Source organism: Anneissia japonica, unplaced genomic scaffold (genome assembly GCF_011630105.1).
Source record: "Anneissia japonica isolate Jap-2015-1 unplaced genomic scaffold, ASM1163010v1 scaffold287708_len1499824_cov190, whole genome shotgun sequence".
NCBI lineage: Eukaryota > Metazoa > Echinodermata > Crinoidea > Comatulida > Comatulidae > Anneissia > Anneissia japonica.
In genome coordinates this window covers 17,914-42,312 of record NW_022752295.1, presented here as the reverse complement: position 1 = coordinate 42,312, position 24,399 = coordinate 17,914, and the positions used below count along the sequence as shown (strand labels likewise).

General features: G+C 34.7%; 1 protein-coding gene across 2 annotated transcripts in view; it reads left to right on the top strand.

Annotated features, from left to right (window-relative positions):
• Positions 1-21,963, top strand: part of LOC117122266 (coiled-coil domain-containing protein 178-like) — a 27,200-nt gene extending 5,237 nt beyond the window's left edge. The window contains exons 2-19 of one of the 2 annotated variants that reach the window (XM_033267802.1): positions 646-871; positions 3,010-3,105; positions 3,189-3,437; positions 3,871-4,038; positions 4,453-4,668; positions 4,948-5,098; positions 5,811-5,880; positions 6,833-6,975; positions 7,171-7,274; positions 9,973-10,118; positions 10,554-10,690; positions 11,397-11,580; positions 13,979-14,203; positions 15,539-15,652; positions 15,906-16,051; positions 16,260-16,419; positions 20,331-20,480; positions 21,113-21,963. In XM_033267802.1, the coding sequence (XP_033123693.1) occupies positions 661-871; positions 3,010-3,105; positions 3,189-3,437; positions 3,871-4,038; positions 4,453-4,668; positions 4,948-5,098; positions 5,811-5,880; positions 6,833-6,975; positions 7,171-7,274; positions 9,973-10,118; positions 10,554-10,690; positions 11,397-11,580; positions 13,979-14,203; positions 15,539-15,652; positions 15,906-16,051; positions 16,260-16,419; positions 20,331-20,480; positions 21,113-21,388 (2,946 nt within the window). In that variant the 5' untranslated portion in view covers positions 646-660 and the 3' untranslated portion in view covers positions 21,389-21,963. Of the gene's footprint in view, positions 1-645; positions 872-3,009; positions 3,106-3,188; positions 3,438-3,870; positions 4,039-4,443; positions 4,669-4,947; positions 5,099-5,810; positions 5,881-6,832; positions 6,976-7,170; positions 7,275-9,972; positions 10,119-10,553; positions 10,691-11,396; positions 11,581-13,978; positions 14,204-15,538; positions 15,653-15,905; positions 16,052-16,259; positions 16,420-20,330; positions 20,481-21,112 lie in introns of both variants that reach the window. The other variant, XM_033267801.1, reaches the window with a different exon arrangement.
• Positions 21,964-24,399: the final 2,436 nt, after the last annotated feature.

Below are 24,399 nucleotides of genomic sequence, written 5' to 3'. Positions count from 1 at the left end.
GAGATATCGTGCGAACAGAAAAGGGGAGAAAGAAAGAAGAATAAAAAAAAGAAGATGAAGATGATGATGATGATCCTGACAATAACAATAGGTGATCCGCTAGTGTTAGCGGATCACCAATTATAACTTCTTAATTATACTTTAGGCCTAACAATAATAATCTAAAATTATAACACGAATGGTGCCATAATATGTAGCGCCCCCAACTTGGTATATATGTGTGTGTGTATTTAGGCCTATACATACCCTGCTAAACACACACTGGGAAAGAAAATCATTTTACCATGTACAGTACTCTTCCACTGTGGTGGGGATTGGGGTGTCAGCAAAAAGAGCATGTTTTGTACTCTTGTGAAAATGATTAAAATAATGGATGACCCTAAAAAAAAATGTAGTTGCACTCTTAATAATAATGTGAAAAGGTATAAGTCAATGTAATAATCAAAATTTCAAAGAAAAAAAAATTGGACATATATGATTTTTTTAAAGTTTGTGTCTTCTTGGTATTGGTGATGATAAATCCTTTGAAAAGTAAGCTTAATTTCATTATTCACTAGCCATACAGGTAGGCCTATGTTTTTTTTTTACATTTATGCATTCATACAACACAAAGATATAAAGAAGAAATTTACACAATACTTGCAGGAACTCTGTTAGCCTATGGATCAGCCTAACTCTTCCAATTCTACTCTAAAGACCCTTGTATCAGCCGGTGGGAACACAGAGTTGTTAGAGCCTGGGGATACAGAGGTGTTTATCACAGAATCAGATGGAGTATCTCACTTAGGAATCCAGTCACCTGATGTCATCAGCATCACTGTATCATCAGAGCCACCATTTAATAATGGAGCCGTATCAACCAGTAACCAAAGTATGTAAATATTATTGATACACAAAGTTTTTTTTAAACAATAAATTTTTCTTACTAAAGATACTGCCTGTGTTGAAAAAACTTGAGTTTGATTTGCTTTGGTCATTTAAAAAAAAAATAAATTTAGTTTATTTAGTATATAAAATTATTACTTTCTTACCAATTGTAAGAACTTCATACTACTTTCTGTAAATCCTTAAATGTGCACCACATGCTTATAACATTTTTAGAGGCTTCAGTGCAGCGCTTATTTAAGACTTATTAATAAAATATTGGCGTGGCGCTTCCCATGCTTATTCCCATGTTACTTATCTCACATGTTCCCATAGTTCGGTAGGCCTATTATAGGCCCTACATCATCATAAATAAAGATATTATAAAGATATGCACGTGTCTTCAGTGTGCTCTTTTGAACATTATACATTGTATTTAAAATCCCTTTTCTCAAAGTGTTTCATTCAAAATAGAATAATAAGTAGCACTTAGTAAAAATATATATTTGGTGCGGCGCTTACAGTATTCTAGAGCTGCGCCTATTCAAGAGTGGTGCTTCTTGAAGGATTTTATTTTTAAAAAAATATATGATGCATACAAATTTTACAAAAAAAAAGCTGGCCAAAAGGATATGAAGCATTTAGAACTAGAAATAAAATATTATCGCACATGGGATATGAGACTTAAGCACCTTTCTGACAGAACTGCAAAACCGCAATATTGCGGGGAGCGTGCCGGCGTGGGTTTTTTGCTGAAAGGGTCAATATGCCAATATGCCGGCTTACCTTAGGCCACTTTGCACCCTAGTTATATTGCCGCTGCCGCAAAGTTACGATAACGGTTACTGGCTTGCTCTGTTTGAAAGGGTTTACTCGATATTGCGGCAATCAAGCTGGCATGTGCATTTATGCATAAACAAGTAAGGTTAAAGTTGAAAACAATTGCGGGATGGTATTTAAACCGCCACTATTATGCCATTCTATAGGACCCTTTTAGACAGAAAAGCGTAAGATTACCACAATATTGCGGTTACAAAGACGCTGTGTGAAAGGGTATAGACCAGCTATTATGCCGGCATGCTTACTGCATTATTGCGGCAACGTCTATCTGAAAAGGGCTTTACAGACAAGAGGCTATTTGACTGTCATTGGCATTGGCTGCAATTTTTCTACCGTAACTAGTCTAGTACTGTATTAACGTACACTGTACATTTACCAGTTAGCAAAACTTTGTGTCATCCAATAAAAAATCCAGAAATTCAATATGGAAGGGCGTCAATGAGGGACTTTCACAAATAGTGAGCCAAGGCCTCAGCCCCACCAAGGTTGGGGGTAAGAACAAATTATGATTTTGGCACCTCTAGAGGGAAATGGCACTCTCAGACTTAATTTAATACATAATTTTTTTACACTACATTTACCAATAGCTAAACTTTGTGTCATCTGGTGGTGGATCCAGGAATTTGAAACAGAGGTGACCCAGGGAGGGACTTTCAAAGATAAAGGGTCCAAGAGCAGCCCTACCATAGTTTGGGCTGAGGTAATATAAAAAAAACTAATTGTAGCACCTTTAGATGGCAGGAAATGGTACTCTCCGACTTAAATTTTAATCCCATTTTTTCTCCATTTTGTTATAATTTTGAAAAATGTAGGAGGGGAGGTGGCAGCCTCCTCCCGAATCCGCCATTGCCATCAGCAGTTAATTTGCTCTTTGATATGCACATTTATAAGTGCACTTAATAATAATATTAACAATTTAACAAAATATGTCACTAAAATAAATAGAAAAAAAATTATTTTTTATTATAAAAGGTATATTTATCTTAGCAAAATATTGGTCAGGCGGTTTCCGGACCACTTCCGCCGCCCATTAAAATGTTAAATCTTGTGTTAAAATGAACACTTTTTGAGTGAATTTACAGTAGACAAGGCTTTAAAAAATACAATGTTGGGCAGTCTTTCAAGCCATTAATACAGGCAACATAAACAACTACATTTATTAGGTATGTTTGGGTATGTTATTTCTTTCATGTTAATGTTTTCTTTGAATTTAGTAAAATGCTTTTTAATTGTTGGGTAATTGTTATTTTTGTGTATGGGTAAGTAAAACTAAATATAATAATTTTCTTTTTTTTATACTGATAGAACCTAAATATATGGAAGCAATTGAAAATGAATCCAAAGGTGAACAAATTGGTAAAGGAGACCAGCATGCTGTACAACCAGTACAGAAGGCAAAAGGTATTTTTTTTCAACCTTTATTTGAGTTTTATTATTTGAGATACAATTAATACTCATTTTAACATTAAAAATGTCATTTGAAGATTTTCAGATTCCAGAGGGATGGCCAAGACTTCATGAAATGATATTTAAAAAGAGGGCACTGTTCTTTCGCAAACCTGCTTCTAATAGTGTCAACAGAGCTGCAGAGAACCTTCACAAATTGCAGGAACGCCTTGAGGAATGGAGTAAAGAAGTTGAACTTGAGATTTTCAGTCGTAAGTCTAGCGTTAGTCGGGCAAGTAGCAAGGTGCCTGAGCTTGTTACACCTAGGAAACCAACTGATGACAGAGGTAATGCATTTAAAATCATCATTAGGCCTAGATGTGCTTAAATATACATATTACTAGTGAGATATTCATAAGTACAGTATTATAGTAAATGTGGAGCTCTATCTGATGTTAGTGAAGGCTAAAAACTTTTTTTCACATAGTTTAAAAACTGCAGTGCAGTTTTTACTTTCAGTAGTCTCAAAATTTTAGTATGGAAATTCAATGCAAATTGGGTTGTTCCAAATTACAGGTTTAGTGTCATAACAACCATGAAATGAAAAAAAAAATGACTGATAGAATAATGGCTGACATTTTTACATAGGAGTAATCCTGCCAAGTGTGTCAAGTTCAAATGAAAATCTTAATATGTTGGCCCATTTATGGGTCTAGTGATCATGTAATGCATGAGGACCATACAAGTTCCTATTTTAGGTTCATTTTAACTGTTACTTAGCATCAAGGCGGATAAGATTTGCAAGTCGCTCAAATCACTGTGATGCATCTTCTTCAACATCAAGTAGGACAGTTCCTGATGGGCTAAGCTCTTCACTGGTGTCGGTTCCCAATGAGGCCATTAGTAGAGATCTGTCAATTCAAGGAATTGGAGCAATTATGATGCAAGGTACAAGCCCTGTTTTGTTTCTTATTTGCTGTCACGGTGTTGTCATTGGCATTATTAACAGCATTGTAAGGCCAAAAAAGAAAATGTTGTGTTGTCGGGTTGGCATTTTTTTTTTGAAATTCGAACAAATACAAATACAAATTCAAGAAATACTGTACACTGCCAAAATTGACATTTCGAACATAAAATCTAAAGGAGACATGTATTTTTATCAAAATTGGGCCATAGATGTACGTGTAAAATCGGTAAAATGGAAGGCATAATATGGAGGATTGAGCGTGACGACAATAATATGATTTGCAAGGAGTGACTGGTTTTGCTTGTTTTCAACACATTTTCATTTTGAAATATGTGATATATACTGAGATCATTAATGGTGTAAAATATTTTAATTTTGATTGACAGAAACCAAAGATGCTGAACCAGTTATTGAAGAGGAAGAGGTGCCAAATATTGGAGCAGAAGTAGTAATAGATGAAGTTGTGACCCTGTTAGGCCGACTTGAGACTGACCGTATGGATACTGAAAAGACATTTTATAAAGAGAAACAAAGGGTTATCTGGCTCCGGGAACGGATTGACAAACTAGCCAATCATAGAATGCAAGAGCTGCCAAAGGCTGTTCAAAATGGTTAGTTTATATCAAGATAAACAATAAAATGATAAATATCATTTGTACTGATTTTGTAATGTATTTGATGAAGACTGTACAATATCTGAAGGAAGATTAAAACATATAAATTAAAGATAACATTAAAGATAAAGATATTGTTTTCATTTCATGTTTTAATTACCATTTTTAGTGTTTATATATTATTATTAATTTTATCTTATCGCAATTATTACATACAGAATTAAGTACAGATTACAATGATAACTTGAAAAATTTGAACAAATATTTTCCATCCAGAACATGAAGCCTGTTCATTGGATATCAGCGAATTAAAATGGCATTGTGCATACCGTAATCGGCAACAAAACCGCATCCAAGGTCGTGTGGAAGTTTCACAGACACTAAATGCACGACTTAAGGAAGACATAAGCTTTGTGACAAAGCATTGGTAAGTGCTGTACATTTTGTTACCATCCTCTATAAAGTCACCTGTCATATTGTGGTGAAAATATCTCTCATAAAATCTAGGAAATTTTATTATTATTTTCATTATCATTATATGTGACAAAGTCAAGCCAAACCAGGCACTCGTCGCAAATCCTGTTTCAGAGATATTGACCAAAACATGGTGGAATGTCAAATTCTTTGAAATCTATTTTACTGCACTAAACTAACCTTTATATGTCTATATATCATGCTATGCTGTTATTTTCCCCATTTTAAATGTTAAAACAACAATTTTTAACGATATGGTGATGGTTTCTGAACTTTGAAGGCTGATTTCTTGAATATTGTTCATGAAACAGCTGTATGTTTAAATGCTTGTAACTTCTTAAGGAATGTTGGATTTAAATGATTCTTTTACCATTTTTATAGCTCTCATTTTACTGTTGAACACTGTATTAATAATTAAAAATCAATTTTTTTGCGATGAGTGACTGCTTTGGCTTGTCTTTGCTACATAGTTCAACTTCCTAAAATAATAATAATAATTTTGCGCATATTATGGAGACCTCTATGAACTTAACATAAACATAAAAACCAAGAAATTAATACTTTCAGTAATCTAAACCTAAAAACAAACTAATCCTACTCCTACTAAAAGGTTAATGATATGTGATTATTAGGCATTATTTTTGTTTTGTTTTTGATTCGTTTAGCCCTCTTGTTGAAGAAAAGCTGGAGCTTGAGAGAGGTGCCATGGCATTGATTGATAATGCTCAAGAACAGGTAGGTAATCGGCTTAATTTTGTAGAGAAAATAAGAAGGGGAATGGGGAGCAGGAAGGTGAGGGTAGGTAGCAGGATTGAAAGAGGGATAATAAAAGAAACAGTAGGACTTGCGGCAACTTAACCCAAGACCTGTGGGAATTATTTGGTCCGATGATTTAAAACTCTGACTCAGTCAGAATAGATTAAAAAAATAGTACCTTGTATGGTATAAAACAACCCTATAGACGGTTCTCAACAGGCGGAAAATAGTATTTTCCATTAGGCTTGGGCCTACATTTCTAACCTTAATAATTTTGCTGACTAGGCCTATATATATCCCCACTAATTGTAGTGATTTAATCAATCAGATCAGAAGAACTATCGCAGTAAACAGCAAAGAAATGAGACCATAACACGCCAACTTTCTGTGTCTCACACAGTCGCTCGCTTGATGTTTCATGTCTAGCCAGCCTAGCGTGTTAGCATGGCGGTGCTCTGCTGCATGTAGTTCCATACGACACGGGAAACTAGCTTGCATCAAGATGCCCTGTATGAGCGTCTAGCAACTAAGTATTTTCAAAAAATGTCTAATTTGGGAAGGGGACACCCCTCCCAAACAATCACCTGGCTCATACTGTACTCATCTTGCTCTGGCCCTTCAAATTTATTCACTGAACAATTTTGGCCCCTATTGCGATATAGTTGAGAACCCCTACTATAGACAGTTCTTCTCATGTTCATCCTGACTAATGTGAATACTTGATAAGTAATTAAATTACTGCTCAAAATTAAATAGATAAAAGAAATAGCACCTTCTGTAGTACAAACCAGATGTATAGATAGTTCTTCTCATATTCCAATCCAATCCTAATCTAAATACTTGATAAATAATTAAATTAGTCAATTCTTACTAATAAACCACAAAGATCTTCACTTATTTGTGTGAATTGATATTTGATTTTACCTCGCAGACTACTATAGAGTTACAGAAAACAGAAGCCAAGTTGAAACGTACTCAAGATAAATCAGCGGAGGCCCATGGGAAGGCTAATATGGAACGCGCTCATATCAAGAAAGAACTAGATTCAGTTCGAGATGCCTTGAGAGAGATAAAGTAATTAATTTTTTTTATAATTATAAACAGAGTGTACATTTGAAAAGGAAGATATTTTTGATGGGTTGGTATTTTTATATATTGCATCACTAATACGATTATGCCAAATATACAAAATATTATCGTCACTTGTTTTTCAGAATTCCATATTTTTTTGTTGCTTATATATATATATTGATTTCATTCTTCACACAGTCTGGAGCTGGATGAAGCAAAAGCCTTACATTTAACTTACTCCCATCACTGCAATGACTTGAGGGTAAAGATTGATGCTAACAAACAGGAAAAAATAGTGCTGGGTAAGTTAAGAAAAAAGATTAGTTACTGCATTTATTATAAATGGTACAGTCGACCTTCCGATTTACGTACACCTTGGGTTGAAAGCAGTTCGTAATTGAGAAAATTTGTAAATAAGAAGTTTGTAAGAATAGCGCCCTCAAGTTTAAAAGCGTCAAGTTGTAGCCTATAACTAGGCCTGCCTACCAACATCTAGGCTTAATTTTGCATTTAAGTGTTCAATAGACATTTATAGAAATCGTTCAAGAATCAATTAAATGTTAATGCAAGACAAACTAATATATTAAATATCGATTTATAATAGGCTAAGGAAATCGTTCCATGAATAGACCGACCTAATCTTCCATGTCACTAATAGGCTGAATGTTCAACATACAGTGGTGGTACCGGTTTAGCTGGGCCTAGCAGCAGCTCTGCTAACTTTAGCTAGGCCTCTCTCCGTAATTTGTAGCAAATTAGTAAACAAACATTGATATCAATTTGTATTAAAAGCACTGGGCTTATTATTTATTTAATTTAGTCAAGGTATTTTTGTATAATTTAAAAAAAAAAGAAACTGTTCCTATTTTTTTCGACCTTCCTGACTTCCAAACATGTGGTTTTGGTAGCATTGAATGATGGGTAATTGCCGATGTCATCTTCTTAAAATAGAGCAGCTTGCTAATCATTTTTTGACCGTGAAAAACAAATAATACAGATGCTTATTGAATATCCGAACAGTGATTTATTAAAAGGATAAAAGATTATATGTTACCATACATTTATACTCGGGACTAGCTGATTCGATTTACATTCCATTTAGACCGCAGGTAACCATAAGACAGGGTAGAGTAGGCCCCCCCCCCTGGTATAGGCTGCCCAGCCTTGCCCTTAGCCTTGACAAGGTAGGCCTAGCAGCAGCATGCACTGCCTGCCTGAATTTCGGCTAGTTTTGATTATTTTACATCATGTGTTGGTTTGACTTTTCTAAGCCTAAAGTAGTATGTTATGGAATGTACTGTATAACTAGTACAGTACTATAATGCATTTTTAATGACCTTTGTAATTCATTTTTGTTAAATTAAATAAAAATATCAAAAATTAGATGAGTAAATCTAGTGATGACGTCATCGGCTGAACGTTTGTAAAATAGAAGGTTCGTAAATGAGAAGTTTGTAAATGGGAAGGTCGACTGTACAGTAATTATATAAATGAAATATTGTTTTTGTTTTACTATTTGCTTTACCAGAAAGTCATTGTTTTTGTGGCCTAGCAGCAGCTCTGCTAACTTTAGCTAGGCCTCTCTCCGTAATTTGTAGCAAATTAGTAAACAAACATTGATATCAATTTGTATTAAAAGCACTGGGCTTATTATTTATTTAATTTAGTCAAGGTATTTTTGTATAATTTAAAAAAAAAAGAAACTGTTCCTATTTTTTTCGACCTTCCTGACTTCCAAACATGTGGTTTTGGTACCTGTAGCATTGAATGATGGGTAATTGCCGATGTCATCTTCTTAAAATATAGCAGCTTGCTAATTGTTTTTTGACAGTGAAAAACAAATAATACAGATGCTTATTGAATATCCAAACAGTGATTTATTAAAAGGATAAAAGATTATATGTTACCATACATTTATACTCGGGACTAGCTGATTTGATTTACATTCCATTTAGACTGCAGGTAACCATAAGACAGGGTAGAGTAGGCCCCCCCCCCCTGGTATAGGCTGCCCAGCCTTGCCCTTAGCCTTGACAAGGTAGGCCTAGCAGCAGCATGCACTGCCTGCCTGAATTTCGGCTAGTTTTGATTATTTTACATCATGTATTGGTTTGACTTTTCTAAGCCTAAAGTAGTATGTTATGGAATGTACTGTATAACTAGTACAGTACTATAATGCATTTTTAATGACCTTTGTAATTCATTTTTCTTAAATTAAATAAAAACATCAAAAATTAGATGAGTAAATCTAGTGATGACGTCATCGGCTGAACGTTTGTAAAATAGAAGGTTCGTAAATGAGAAGTTCGTAAATGGGAAGGTCGACTGTACAGTAATTATATAAATGAAATATTGTTTTTGTTTTACTATTTGCTTTACCAGAAAGTCATTGTTTTTGTTCATATTTCTTTTCTTTACTGGTAATTCTGACATTTTGCCCTATGCTTTTGCACATGACTTTTTTAACCCCCCCCCCCTCCAGTTAGCAAGCATAATATTCAAGCATTTGGGGTCTGTCTTGCAGTCTCACGCTTAACGGCCAAAATTTCATGCATAAATGTATTGCCTATTATTGAAAATATATGTAGTCTATTTCTGTCTTTAGTAGCTCTTTACTAAACATCCTTCATCTGCAGTACTTAAAATAGGTTTGGTTTTGTGAATATCAGTCACTTCAGACCAATATAAATTCAGCCCAAACTGATGCATTTTGGGACAGTTACAAAGAGAAATTTGCAGGGGCATGGTTTTTAAAAGTCCCACACCTGCAAATTTTCTTGGATTCTCTGCAGTTTTCTGTGTTTGAACAAAGGTGAGTTCCATAGCGCAATTGTTAGAACTCTCTGCTGTACGATGGTGGCCCTCTTGTTATTCAATGAGGAAAAGCCAAAATGTTCTGGTGTACAAATATGCATGTAGTATATACAGTAACTAGTTGTTATTTGCGTTGTTTTTGTTGTGTTAATATATATGCTGATAGCTCACAATATTATATTTCAGAAACAAAAAATCAAAATGCAAAAGCATCAGAAAAAATGACAACCAAAAAGGTGAAGAAAATACAGGAGAAAATAGTAGATGCAGAGTATGAGCACAGAAAGTTATCTGATGATAATTACACTATTATTAACAAAATTGATGAAACGGTAGGCAGTGATTGATTGTCATTTTCAGTAAAAAAAACACTATAAAATAAAAGCTGATTATAGAATTGTTTATTGCTAGTACAGTAGTTGGTATTAGTTTTATAGTAGACGATTAAAGATGTATTTCCCCATGAAAAACACCAACAAAATTAACTTGCTCATTTCGAATTAACATAAAAATTATCACTACTTTTACTTTAACATAGAAATTAGTGTATTTAAAAAATTGTTTTGTCAGAACTGAAAATATAAATGATCATATCATCACCATTTTATTATCTGATTTTAACAATATTTTGATCACTAGAAAAATCTAATAAAGAGTGTATTTTTGCTAGAGTGATCACATTTGGCCAATAATAATTTTTTTTTTAGAATTTTTTTTTTTTTAGTAATAAACATATTGAAGTTGTAAGAATTGTGTAATTTATTTAGAAAAAGAAGATTGAAAAGGTATGCGAAGGGAATGAGAAGTTGGAGAAAGAGACGTTACAACAGCTACGACATATGCAGCAAAGATCAAAGGAACTACTAATGGAGAATGAAGACATCAGAGAAAAACTGAGAGGAAGGTTAGTAGAATCAGGAAATAGATAAGAAGAATCAATTTGAAGGGTGCATCTGATTCATTTAATTTATTTTTCTAGTTAGTATACCATGGTCTGATTCTTGTTGGTGTGAGGAGTGGGAAACATGCCCAGAATCCCTTAATTTTTTAAAATTAAAGAATAAATGGAGAAAAAAAGTACAATAAAATTTGAAGAGGCGGTTTGGTGTAGCGGGAATGGTTTGTTTTCCCAACCTCAAGGTCGGCGTTTCAATCCCTCGCTGAGCATTTCGCTTGTGTCCTTGAACAAGACACTTTATCTGCAGTGCTTCTCTTCATCCAGGAGTATAAATGGGTACCTGGTGGTGTTGCCTGCTCCTGCGCTGATTACCAGCAGCAACACTTAGCATGTGGACCTAATGACCAGGGAAAAGAACTGCACTTTATAACCTCAAGGAAGAGGTGCATTATAAATGCCCATACCATTACCAGTACCAGTTTAATCTATAAGAGTGTCATTTCAGACCATCTGGTTTAGTTATTTGATAACTATGTCAATGTGTTAGCTGAGTGTCAATCACATGTAACTGTTTGTACTTTGTGTAACTTGTGTTCTTATTTTCACCATATTTTACAAATATTTTACAAAGGTGTGCTCTATCTAGCTGCGTATTTCGTTGTTTACTTATAATCTACTAAGACATCTGAATTTTGGTGGGTTTTTTTTATAGTGACAAACAGAAAGTTGCAAATACCAAAAATTCTGAGAGGATAAGACGAGAGTTTGAAAAAGTTGACACTCAACTGAAGGTAGTTGATGAAGAGTTTGAGAAAATCAAAGTGATTCACACAGCAATGAAAAATAAACTCTCAGGAGAGGAGGACAAGGCTAGGCTGACTGAAGACAACCTTCAGGTAAACCATGTTTTTATATTCTGTCAAGTTTACAACACACTGATCAGGGGCAGATCAAGTGGGGCCCAGTTGGCCGTCGCCAGGGGCGGATCCAGAGATCTTCGAAAGGGAGCCGAAAGTGGGTCAGATTGAGATAACACTACCCTACAGAGTCCGGGGGAAATTTTTGTTTTCTAGACCCCCGAAAATATCCTCTGAGGCGATTTAGGCAATCATTTTTTCTTTTTCTTTCTTTTTTTCCCCTTTTTTTTTTTACTTTCCAAGAAGGGGCTGGGGCTGACACGGTTCCCCCCCCCCCTATATACATCCCTGGTCACCCTCTACCTCTTCAATAATCAGTAATTGAGAAAAAGAGGGGGAAAATGGAAAATTACATTTAAGTTTAAGCGTGGTATTTCCATTTCTGTTCCTCTGGAGTTGCCATATCCTTAAAGTTTTTTGCCATAGCCCTAACCATGGTGAGACTGATATGGTTTGGATCCTTCATTTGTAAAAGCCCAAGTGGCGGATCCAGGAATTCGAAATAAAGGGGGCCCATGGAGGTACTTTCACAGATAGAGGACCTATACCATCTCAGCCCCACCATGGTTTGTGATTAGGGCACCTCTAGATGGCCGGAAATTGCACAAAGGGTGGATGAACTCCTCGGAGCCAACGGCCAAACCATGCTTAGTTTGAGGAGTAGGATTAGTTAATTATCATTATATTTGTATTCTCATTTATGTTAAGCGCATAGAGGTCTCTATGATATGCGCTCTATAAGTCGACCATTATTATTATTATTACTCTCAGACTTAAAATTTGGATATAATTTTCTTTATTTAATTTTAAAAAACAATTTTAAATCCACCACTGACCCCCTCATAGGCGTAGATCTCGGGGGGGGGGGGATGGAGGGGATATATCCCCCCAATATTTGACAAGGGGGGGATGGTCCATTGAATCATCCCCCCCAATATTTTGACTATGTATGGGTTAAAATTACACACTTCAAAAGACTGTCACAGAAATAATTTGCACTGTCTTATGAGCTTACAAAGATAAAAATTAGCATAATGTATTAATGTTGATAACAAAATTATTTTATCTGGTACCAATCTAAGCTCTTCTTAGATGTTAGATGTGCTTGCAAAGAGTGCCACATTTCACACTGAAGGGTGTGTACGACATCAGTAATGTTATATCAATTCCAAGAATGTTTAAGGTTATATCGCTTGATGAGGAATTTATTGATTAGTCCTATAACAGCAAATTGCATCAATTTATTTTGCAAAAATAAGCTTCAGAGGGGGGGCACATCCCCCTTCCGCACAAGGGCACACATTAGCGCTAACACCAAGCGCGTAACAGGGGTCTTGGGTCAGAGTGGGTATATTTTTTTTTAATTTTTTATTTCAACCATCTTTAAAGAGGGTAACCCTTCTAGTTTAGCCCAGTAGGTTAACTGACATTCAGGGCCCTCTTTAATAAAATTAAAGAACAGTACAAACAACATCATCACAACATAATAACAACAACAACAACAACAATAATAATGATAATAATAATAATAATAACATACAATCCTCATTTCCCGGTTAGTAATTTACCATACCCACCCCACCTACCCCACTCCCCATATAGAAAACAATATGACATAGGGCTTATCTTATTTATAATATAGGCCACACACGTGTGTTTGAAACTAAATATAAGCATTTTCATCGTGGTTGTATTTATTACAAACACATTCTTTCACCATCTATACACATTGAGGCCCTTCTTTTAAGTTAAAATGATCTATCTTAAATTTGTCTTTCTTGAGTTTGGGACTATTATGTGTTTAAATAACTTAAAAAGGATAAAACTAAAAAAGCCCTAAAAAATGCGCGCCAAGCACGCAAAATATTTTTGTGTTTTTAATTCTAATTTCGTCGGAATTGATGAAAACTATCTAAAATGTGCAATTTATAGAGGAAATTGTCCTACCGTAACAAGATATGCGCGCAAAGAATTTGAGAATTTTAGGCACTTTCTCTTTCCCTCCCTCTCCCCTCTTTCTTTTCTCTTATTACCCAGCCCGGTACGACGACTTGGTCGGCCCGGTAAAAACCGTCAGGGGAGGGGCAGTTTTCCCCCTGCCCCGCGCCTGTTACGACACTGGCTAACACGCCAATCATCCCCCCAATGAAAAATATTTTTCTACGGTACTGGACCCCCTCACTGGGCTCCATCTCTCATGAATTCCTGGACCCACTCTGCTGATAAATTCAAAGTAAACAATGTAAATTTATCAATGCAATCAATCAATCAACCCATTTAATATCTTGACTGTTGTTTGACATAAGCTTGTTTGGTCCTTTTATTTTTGTATTTAGCTATGTGTTGTTTGCATATCTTTAGACATATTATTTTTCAGGGAACCTCCGATACGCTAAGGAAACAGCTTAAGGAAGAGACTCACTCTAGAACCGTCCTTCAAGCCAGAATAGCATCTGACACAACTGACCTGCAGAAGCAGCGTGTGGAGGCAAGAAAGAAGAAGGCAAAGGTGTCCAAGAAGGCTACAGAGCTAGAAAATGCAGTTGCTGTAATTTTAGCTGAAGTAAAAGAACTTCGTCAGATGCACTCTGAAAAAGTTCAGGTAGTGTATGGATGTTGTGGATTTTTTAAAAAGATTTTTCAATATTAAGTTCCAAAATCATTTGCAGTATTGCGGTGAAGTCTAATTTAGGACAGCACAGCTCATTTTAATAGACAGTAACTCTTGTCCATAAAAAAAAAGATTCCATAAAAAAAAAGATTAAGCCTAACATAAAATTAAATAGGAACTAAGGCCTTCGGCCATTGGTTTCCTACACGACACATTTCAAGATTATTTTTTATGTAATTTATAACCACAAAATTAAATAAATACAGAATTATTGAAGCCATAAAATCCAATCAACTGCTATGGGATCATATTATTTGCAAAGTATACCCACAACAGCTGTGCCAGAGTTCAAGAAGTAATTTACTTAATCGTTAAAATATATATATGAATATTTTCATCTGGTTTGCTAATAATGATTGTAGAATTGTTCATTCAATAACAAACAAGCACAATTTGATGTAAACTTACTGCAAGCTTGCGTCTGTGTTATCAACATGACTTCGCCAGGTTATGTGAGCTAGCATCCGTTGTTCGAGGCATTGCGTGAACGCTTTTTTGGAGTCTTCCCCAAATGTACATGGAGTCGCAGTTTCGGCATCCAATTTTGTAAATAGCTCCACATGTGTTTTCTTTATTCGACTCTGTCTTTTGGGTGTACCAGGTGCTCTCTGAGCCTGCTGTAAGGTTTGGGCCTGGTCTACCTTTAGCAAATTCTTGATAATTTTCAAATCTATCAAATGTTACTTTAAACTAAAGTTAAAAATCATATTTAAGTTTGATAAAACAACATTTATTGATTGAATGTACATTGCTTTTGTACCAATATTGTGTGGGGATTCCCAAAGATGGGCGTGGCCCGCCCATCGGCTCAGTGCCATGCCCAATGGCTTCGATTTTGGACGGCCTATTTTTTTTTTCTGGCTAAACCCCTGCTACACACCAATATTGCCCTTCATGGTCTCCGAAGCATCCTGTCTTCTTTTATCTTTATGCACACTTTAGAATAAAAATGTAATATGATATGTGTTATGTTATTAGGAATCCTAACAGGAAAAGAGCTGGCACCAGAGGGCGTTGTCCACAATGTTAAAACAAAGAATGCTTGCTCACATAGCCTGAAGAAGTCATGTTGATATCAACTTCAGGTGTACATAAAATTGTGCTTGGCTACAACATATCTACCTTAAAACAGTGAGGATGCACACTCTAGAATAGAAATGTAATATGATATGTGATGTTATTAGAAAATACAATATTAGCATTCTAGCAAAAGTTGAATGGTGGCTTTAAAAAAAACAAAACAACTCAATTTTTATCTTAAACTAGGCCAACCAGAGACTGCAAGCAGCCATTGCCAATTCAAAGAAGCAAACATTGGATGTCAATGAAAATCTGAAAAGTACCATTGGTAGGCTCAAGCCAAATAAGAAAAAATTGGAGGTAAGATGTTGGATGCAGCAATTACTGTTGAATAAGAATACTCCCCGAAAAGGAAGGCGTTGCTGTTTCCAAACGACCAGGTTACTATAATAGTAGGCTCTCTCATGCTATTACTGAAAGTACTATTTAAATGCCAAACATTATTATTTTTTAACTATTATTATTATCATTATTATTATTATTAATTTTATTTTGTGATTTACTTATAATATATGCTTAATCTAACTTATTTAAAATTCTTTTTTTTTTTCAGACTGAGAACCTAAACAAAGCAAAGCACTTGGATCATATGCAATATCGCACAGACCTCATAAATAACAAGCTGGATGAAATGGAGCAGTCTGCCAAATATATGAATCGGGTCATCACTACTACAGAGGATGTTATTTGCGAATTAGCGTATGTTTTGCTATTATATTTGTTGTGTATTAATCCAGTAATCTTTGGTCTATGTAGCAGGTTTAATGGGTTAATAATCAGTTATCTTTATGAAACTTGAGTGGAGTGTTTTTAGTTGTGAGAAATAAAGCATGCTGGGCATTACGCCTGCATCCACCAAAGCCATAGCTCCACTCCATATGTAATGGTTTTTAAAAATTTACTTCAGGGAGGAGATGAACGAGATATCAATCAAATTGGAGACGGGCCAGAAGATGCAAGATGGTTTGAAGTCATCTCTGGATGACATATCTCAGCAGATAGATGATCGTAAAACTCGTCATGGTGATCATATGAGAGAACGTCACAAAGTGCTGTATGACCTTGAAGTAAGTAGATTGTCATTTCAAATAATTAGTTTCTCCTTTGTCCTAATCTTTAATGGTTTGTGGTTATACAGTCGCGGAAGTTTTCCAGATTTGGAGCGACCCGAAAGTTACACTTCTTCCATAAATACATGACATTTGCATATTTTTAATGCTGCATTATCTATGACTTTCTGAAGCCCTCTGGTGATTGATATTACCACACGCTGCAAAATAAGATTACAGTCAAACTCGCCTAAGTCAAATCTAAAGTGCCACTGAAATATAGTTCGACTTAGATTAAATTCGACTAAAGCAAAGTCGAATTTTATTCGATTTATCACAATAGCAACTTGACTTGGAGAGGTAGGCCTTACGGAGAGCCGAACATAATTAACACGCACTGAAGGTACACGCACAATGTTGACCGCCCATTTGGCCTTGAATGAAAAGCCTAGGCTACCTAAACTTACCTTGAAAGCAGTATTCTTCAGAGTAGCAATACATTACATTAATTTTTCTATTATTACAGTATATTTAAATATTGTTAACTGCTTCTATGCCATTATTTTAAATACATTATAAAGAGGAATCAATCAATACTTTGAATTAAAGCTTAATCATATTTATATTTGATAAACTACCGTAACAATTAATAACTTATTTTTGCATGGCCATCAAGCAAACACGTTTTAAGGTGAAAGTCTTTAATATATATATTTCAACACGTGCATTAATCGTAAGTAAACCAGATGTGTATACCCTGCCACAAAATGAACCATTCAGAAATCGCCCACTACTCATGCACGTGCTTGCTTCTCGCTGCACCGCGAGGAGAGCAGGCCATCCTCTGCAGATAGTTTGTATGCAACAAAGATCGGGATGAAGATAAAACTACAGTAGCACATTTGTTTTATATGATGGGTTATTTCCTATACCTAAATTCCATAAGACAATTATTTTACAATTACTGTACGTATCTTACAATACAATTCAATTTACTGTATTTAAAAAAGAACTAACAAAACCTGAAACAGTGCTTAAACAATAGTCGCTTGTCGACGTTACCACATGTCTGAACAATAGTGAGAAATGTGAATTGAGTCGCATGTAAAATAAACTACACAAAGTACCGCTATGCAATGTAAACACGAGTCACTTGTCGGGCTTACTTAGCATGTGAATTTCTGCATTGCCAAATGTATGAGTCACTTGTTGACGTTCACAGCGATGTTGGTAAAGCGGCGCAAGCTTAAAATGATTGAAGTTTTACATCAAAATTTTGACTTCGAATTACGGACTAACAATTACTGTAATGGAAAACAGATCAATTTAACATGTAAAATATGTTCGACTTCCGTTTTTATGCGACTTAAATTTATTCGAGTTAGAGCAAATATTAACCATTGTAAATATAGTGAAGATGAAGTGACATGATAATAATTTCGACTTTGACAATTTTTTTGACTTGGGCACATTCGACTTAGGCGAGTATGCCTGTAGATTTTTTAAGCTCATTTAACCAGTTCTTCAGAAAGTGAATTTTTTCAACTTGGAACCCTGAAACAAACAACTATCAGTGTGCCAACAAGAGGCAATGAGGGAAATTACATGTGCACACCCATTGACCATGGTGTGGTTTTGTTATTAGGCATGCTGAGGGGAATGTGGTATACTTTAAGGGTTGTGTGCCTTTTCAGCGAACATTTAGCCTTTATCCAGGTATCTTACTGATAGAGTAACTTCACCTTTAATTTGCAGCCCTCAAAATTAGCATCGCATTCGGCAATGCCGAGGTAATTGCCGACAATTAGCAAGCTTACCACGGCACCAAGTTGCCGAGGCTCCTTTTTTATAGGCCTAGCAAGTGGGCTAAAGAAATTTCAGCTTGTATGCCCACAGAATGTTAACATTTTTGAGTTTATTATTGTGTGTAAATTAAAATTAAACATTTATTTTAATCGTGTAATGTAACTAATTTAATAACGCCAAGTAAGACGTGCTTACAAACCAGGAATTACCACAGTCAAGCTGATGTATTCATGCATGCTGTAAACACAATGGCCAAGCATGTTGTTGTGGCAGGCAGCGGCGAACGATGAGGGCGTGGAAGATTTTTGGTAGATTCCGGCCTGGGTACTCTATACTGTGACATATGTTCATTTTAAAGCAGCCGTAAAATTAATGGTTAACTTATACTATTAGTATTAATATAATATTACCATATGTTTTAATGTTGCCGTTTTTACGAAATAAACTTCAATATACAAAGAAATTAAATATTGTTAGCAATTTGTTTTACCTGCTTCAGAATGGTACGAACTATAAACATTACGTCATTAATGAAGAGAGCAAACACATGTTAAGCTCAATGGTGGCGTTGAAGGGAAAGATGCTTTCTTGGCTTAGGGCAAACCCTTGCTAGATAGTTAAATAGGTAGGTCTAGAACTTGATCGACGTTTAGGCCTAGTCAGGTGAGCTTTTGTTCTGTAGCTGTTGTTTGATGTAGTTTCGATGATAGATAATCCCTTTTAGCTGTAGTTAGGGCATAAGTTAGAGAGACACTAAAAAATGCAAATTGCCGACGTAGTGCCGAGGCGAGTGCAATTTACGTCGGCAATTTTTTGCAGAGGACTTATCGTCCCAATTTCGAGGGCTGAATTTGAGTAATTTGTAAATTACCTTTAACATGTTTTAAAAAAAGCACTTTGACACTCATAGGTGTAGAGAGACATGGGCAATAAAATACTTTTCCCTACAACCACCAATATGAACAGCCTTCATTGTATTCTTTGAATTCAATACAATACAATATACTTTTGTTCACAATTAAAATAAAATCAGTTAAATTGCACATACACAGAAACTGTCTTAAAATGTAAAATATCTAAATGTTGATACAAAAGACAAAATAAAAATTAACAATCGGGTTCAAAAAGCATGAAACAATTATTTAATGTTCACGTCAATGCATACATAATGCTCTATATACTTCTCATGTCAAGTCTGCCACACCTAATGTCAAGCTACAATGCACTACAAAAATGCTGTTAGTATTAAGCAATTGATTATGCATGATCAAACTTGTTTGAATGTATTGCTAGCTTTTTTAATGTATTGTTGGTTATGTATCAATTTAAATATTGTTAGAGTGCTAATAATAATATTTTAATAATAATGATAATTCTTTTAGCAGTATTGTAGTTAGATTATGACAACTATGACGATATTGTGTTTAATAAAAAAACTAAATACAATTCTTTGATTAACACTACTTTTTACTGATGGTCTGTTCTATTTGAAAATGGTGATAATAAAGATTGCATAATAGACTGTCAGCGAAAGGTAGTATTTGTCAGTAATTACAGTTAAAATTAACACATTTAGTTTTCTGTAACCTTAATTTTATTCTTTATTTGCCAAAAAACAAATTGCAAAATACAATATTGGTACATGCACAAATACATACATGCATACATTGTGCAAAAAAGTATATCTATCTTTGAACAAATTCAGTTGGAATGATGATAAAACTATTGGTTTTGATTCTTTTTTATAATCCCATTTAAAAATAAACAGGAAATTCCTGTGCAAAAAAAAATTAGGAAACTTCAAAATCAATGGCTTTTCTTTTAATTTGGGAAAAAACCAAACATGAAAATATGTGAATAACACCAACATTTTTACTTTGAAGGAATTATAAAAAAAACCCAAAATGATAGTATATCTTCATGCTTAAATAATTCCAATTGGCTTCTAGAAGATATTTTTGGTGAAACTGGGGGAAAAGGGGGTGTAATGTTCCCCTTTTCCCAAGCTTTTAAATATTCAAAAGTTTCTATTTTATGAGCAATCCCAAATTATTACTTTATACCACCAAACATTTTTTTCTTCCAGAGCTGTGCTTTAATGATATGTTATTTTTACTTTTAAGATCCAACTTCATGGGAGATTAACAGAAAACAAAAAGCTGGCGTCGGAGTACCGTGCTAAACAACAACGAATGTACAGCATTAAGAGCAAACTAATGAACCACTTTGAAGATCGAATCAAGATGGAATCAAGTCTCAAAGACCATAAACAGGTATTATCACTGTTTTGGTTCCTACTGTATGTGGAACAGTTACAATATTATGTACTTGTGTGTGTGTATGCAAGAATGTCTAGTTTACCATTCTCTGACCTATTTTATAAATCAATTATTTGGGGATACCTAATCTCTGATATGCTCTTATTGTGATTTGATCAGTTCATGTTCATTTGTTTCTGTTTCATATTATTTTAAAGAGCTTATTATATCAAATCAAATCTATTGGCCATGGTGGCAGGGGTGCTTGAAAGTGCTGGTAAACATAGCTGTTTCTGGTTTTTTTTTTAAATTGTCCGTGGCATTTCTTTGAAATAATACAGTAGTTAACTAATAATTGTATTACAATTGTATATGTGTTTGATGGTCAAATAAATACTAATATAAACTTGTGAATGTATTTGTGGTTGAAAATGTACACCAATGCAAAAACATTGAATTTGCAGAGTTGTTTCTGTAAAGTTTTTAGCTTGATTGCGGGAGGGCCAGAAACCGTATCGATTTTCAGGAGGCTCGCGTAAACTTAAAATAATTTTAGTAGCTCGGTTTCTCTAGAATGCTTAAAGTATTTTGTTAACCAATTCATTAATGCTGTTTGTGGCCTTACACAAAATTTATCATTATTTCAGTTAAATGGACTACAAACTCGTTTACACAACATGCTGATCCAATACTACAAAATTCGTGGCATGTACAATGAAAATGAGCTTGCCCGCTTTGAAGAAATATCCGCTATTAACTCTAGCCGAATCTTGGATATCAAGGAAGATATGGACACATGCATTTCAACTATCAGTAAATTCTTGCTGGATCAAGTTGACGGAACAGCTGCGAAGATGGTCACTGCTGCAGCTAGAGCAGTCTTCCAAGATGAGAAGCCAAATGAAGCTGTTGCAACACATTGAAACAGTTTTCCTCCTTGTTGCTTATTGAGTATAATAAACTATACTTATATCTGAAGGTTGATATTATTTATTAAAAGCTTTATTTTGTGTATAATAATCATAAGACTTGTTTTATAAGACTTAAACTTTATTGTTTTTTTATTATACATGTTTAAACTAAGTTCATCTGTAGATTTTGTTTTATGATTATAAATATCTATAATTTAATTGAAAGATTTAGTTTTGAAATTTATAATTATTAAAAATATAATAACCCTAGATAATGTATTCATTGTCAGTGGTTGCAACACTTGATAAACTGCTTATTGAATAATAGTAATGTTTTGATCTACAAGAGACTGAACCAAATTTCACTTGCACCTGTAACAACAATTTTATAGTCCTTAAATTTAGACTACCAACAAGCAGTCGTAGTCAGAATGACTGTTAGCGGTGTACAGAAAATATGAATAGGTGTAATTTTGCCCTACCTGACGTGGAAATGTACCGAATACTCAGTACATTTGAAAACAACTGCGAAAAAAATCGCAAGTTGTTCTCGGGTGGGACTCGAACCCACGATCTCCAGATCACTAGCCTGGCATCATACCTCTAGACCACGGAGCTTGCGCCTGATGGCCAGGGTTGAATTCGAGTCCAAGTAAGCAGTGGGTACTGCAGTGTTGATAGTAATTGTTATTGTCATGATAGAATAATAGACAATAACTAGATTATAACTGGAACATGTATAGGTGTAATTTTAAACAACTGCGAAAAAAAAAATCGCAAGTTGTTCTCGGTTGGGACTCAAACCCATGATCTTCAGTTCACTAGCATGGCATCATACCTCTAGACCACCGAGCTTGAATTTGAGTCCAAGTAATTGTCTATTATTGTCTATTATGGTAAATCCACTGGTACGAAAGTTTTAGGTAAGGTACATGGTAGACTTAAATTTCTTTTCAGAAAGAGAAAATATTTAACGTATAAATCCCTCAAATTGCTTGCGTCCTCACTTATTCAATGTCACTATGACTATGGGTGCTGTACATGGTTCTCTTCGCTTTCTAAAAAACTTAAATATAAATTCCAAACATCCCAAAATAAGGTTATAAAATGTGTTTTGGGACTACATCCATGAACCCATGTTGGTTATAATGAATTTAAAAAATTAAATTGGCTACCTGTTACTAGAGTTGCTGAACGAAAATGTATTCAAATTTTACAAATTATTAATGGCATTTCCCCTGTATATTTAAATACTGGCATTGAATTTACTAACCAATTTCATAACTATAATACTAGATACCGCAATCGATGAATGGAATAAATTACCTTATAATGTTCAAAATTCACAATCCATTTACACTTTTAAAAAACTCATAAAAAGCCATTATTTATCTGAACTTTATTATATATAGCTTTATTTATATGATGTCTTTTTTTGATTATTGATTTTGATTTTCTTGTTTTGATTAATGTATTATTCTGTAATTTAAGTATTTAGGGACCACAGTGGAAATAAGTTGCTTTTTTGTACTTTTCTGTGTTTTTATCCTTGAATGTATTTTACTTATAATTACTTCAGAATGAATAAATAAAATAAAAATATATATAGATAGATAAACTCTAAACTGCTTTGCGCTTATGCTGCCTTAAGAATATGTATAAATAATAAATTTCAAAAGGTAAAGGAGAGATAAATATGATAATTATAATAACTTGGAAACTTGTTATAAATTTAATTGGAATTACCAGCACTTTTACTTTGTTGTTATTTTTCTGTGTTATCAAATGGCCCAACACTGATTTCTTTTATTGTAAGTACGGAACGGGAATTCCAACGCCGATGATTGCAGATTTTTTTAAAACTTTGCTTCATACAAGTAAAGTACTGTATTTCGATTTTATTTCAAATAGAGTACTATCAAGTGTATCAGCCCCAATTTTTGGTTTACCTTGAAATTAACAGTCGCATGCAGTAATATTTTATTTTCTATTTATATTTGGTGACAACCATTATTGAACAGGCAATAGAAAGCAAATTTACAATGTGGGTGCAGTTAGCGTATTTATTATGACCCCTCAGAAACGGCATGTTATTTTAACGAAATGCGTCATAATTGCTTTGTGCCCCAAAACCGGCGATCGATAATAAAAGGTATGTCTCTCTTTCATAGACATTAGACATACAGGGAGAAAGCTATTGAAGGCCTAATTTGTTTAACATATCACTTACAGCTATAACATGACGCAGATGAATTTGGTCAAACAATGACCAGACTAAGTATGAGCTTAATGGTACCTGGGCGCCCGATAATGCCGTGTTGGGTAGATTGGGAGTGGGATGTGCTTTCAAGATTCAAAAGGTTTGGCTTGAGGGAAAGAAGGAGCATCTAGATATTGTAATGGGGGTCTTCCTGATCCGTGTTTGGTTATCACTGCCACAGCGTTTTTTTTATTTTTTTTTTATTTTTTTTTTTTAACATTAAATGGGCATGGGTAAATCATTCTCGACAAAAACTTAGAAGCATTATGATCTGAAAATAGTGACAACAGCCCTGTAGCTCGTTGATCAAGGAGGAATTAACATTTTCCAGTGAGGGGGCCAAGCACTAAATGGCCACACTCCACTCAGTCCCATGTGGATCATGTTTTTCAAAGTGTTTTAATTTGACAGTATTGCTGACGTTCAATTTTAAATACGTACTCGCGCGAATAAGCGCCCGGGCGCTTAAAATATTTTTTTGCACTTTCTGAGGGGCGCTTATTCAAACGGGGCGCTTATGAAAACAGAGTGGAAATTGAGGGGGCGCTTATGGAAATAGAAGAAAATCGAGGAAATTATTAAATTAAAGAGGCACTTTTTGAATGAAAAGGACATTACGAATGGTGGTTAGGCGGAAAAGATAATCCTTCAGAGAACGTGGCTCATGACAAGAATGCGTGAATATTTACATAATAGCAAAATAGCAGATGCAATTAGTGGTGGTGGGTAGTAGTTAGCTTGTTGGCCATCGGCCGATTGAGAT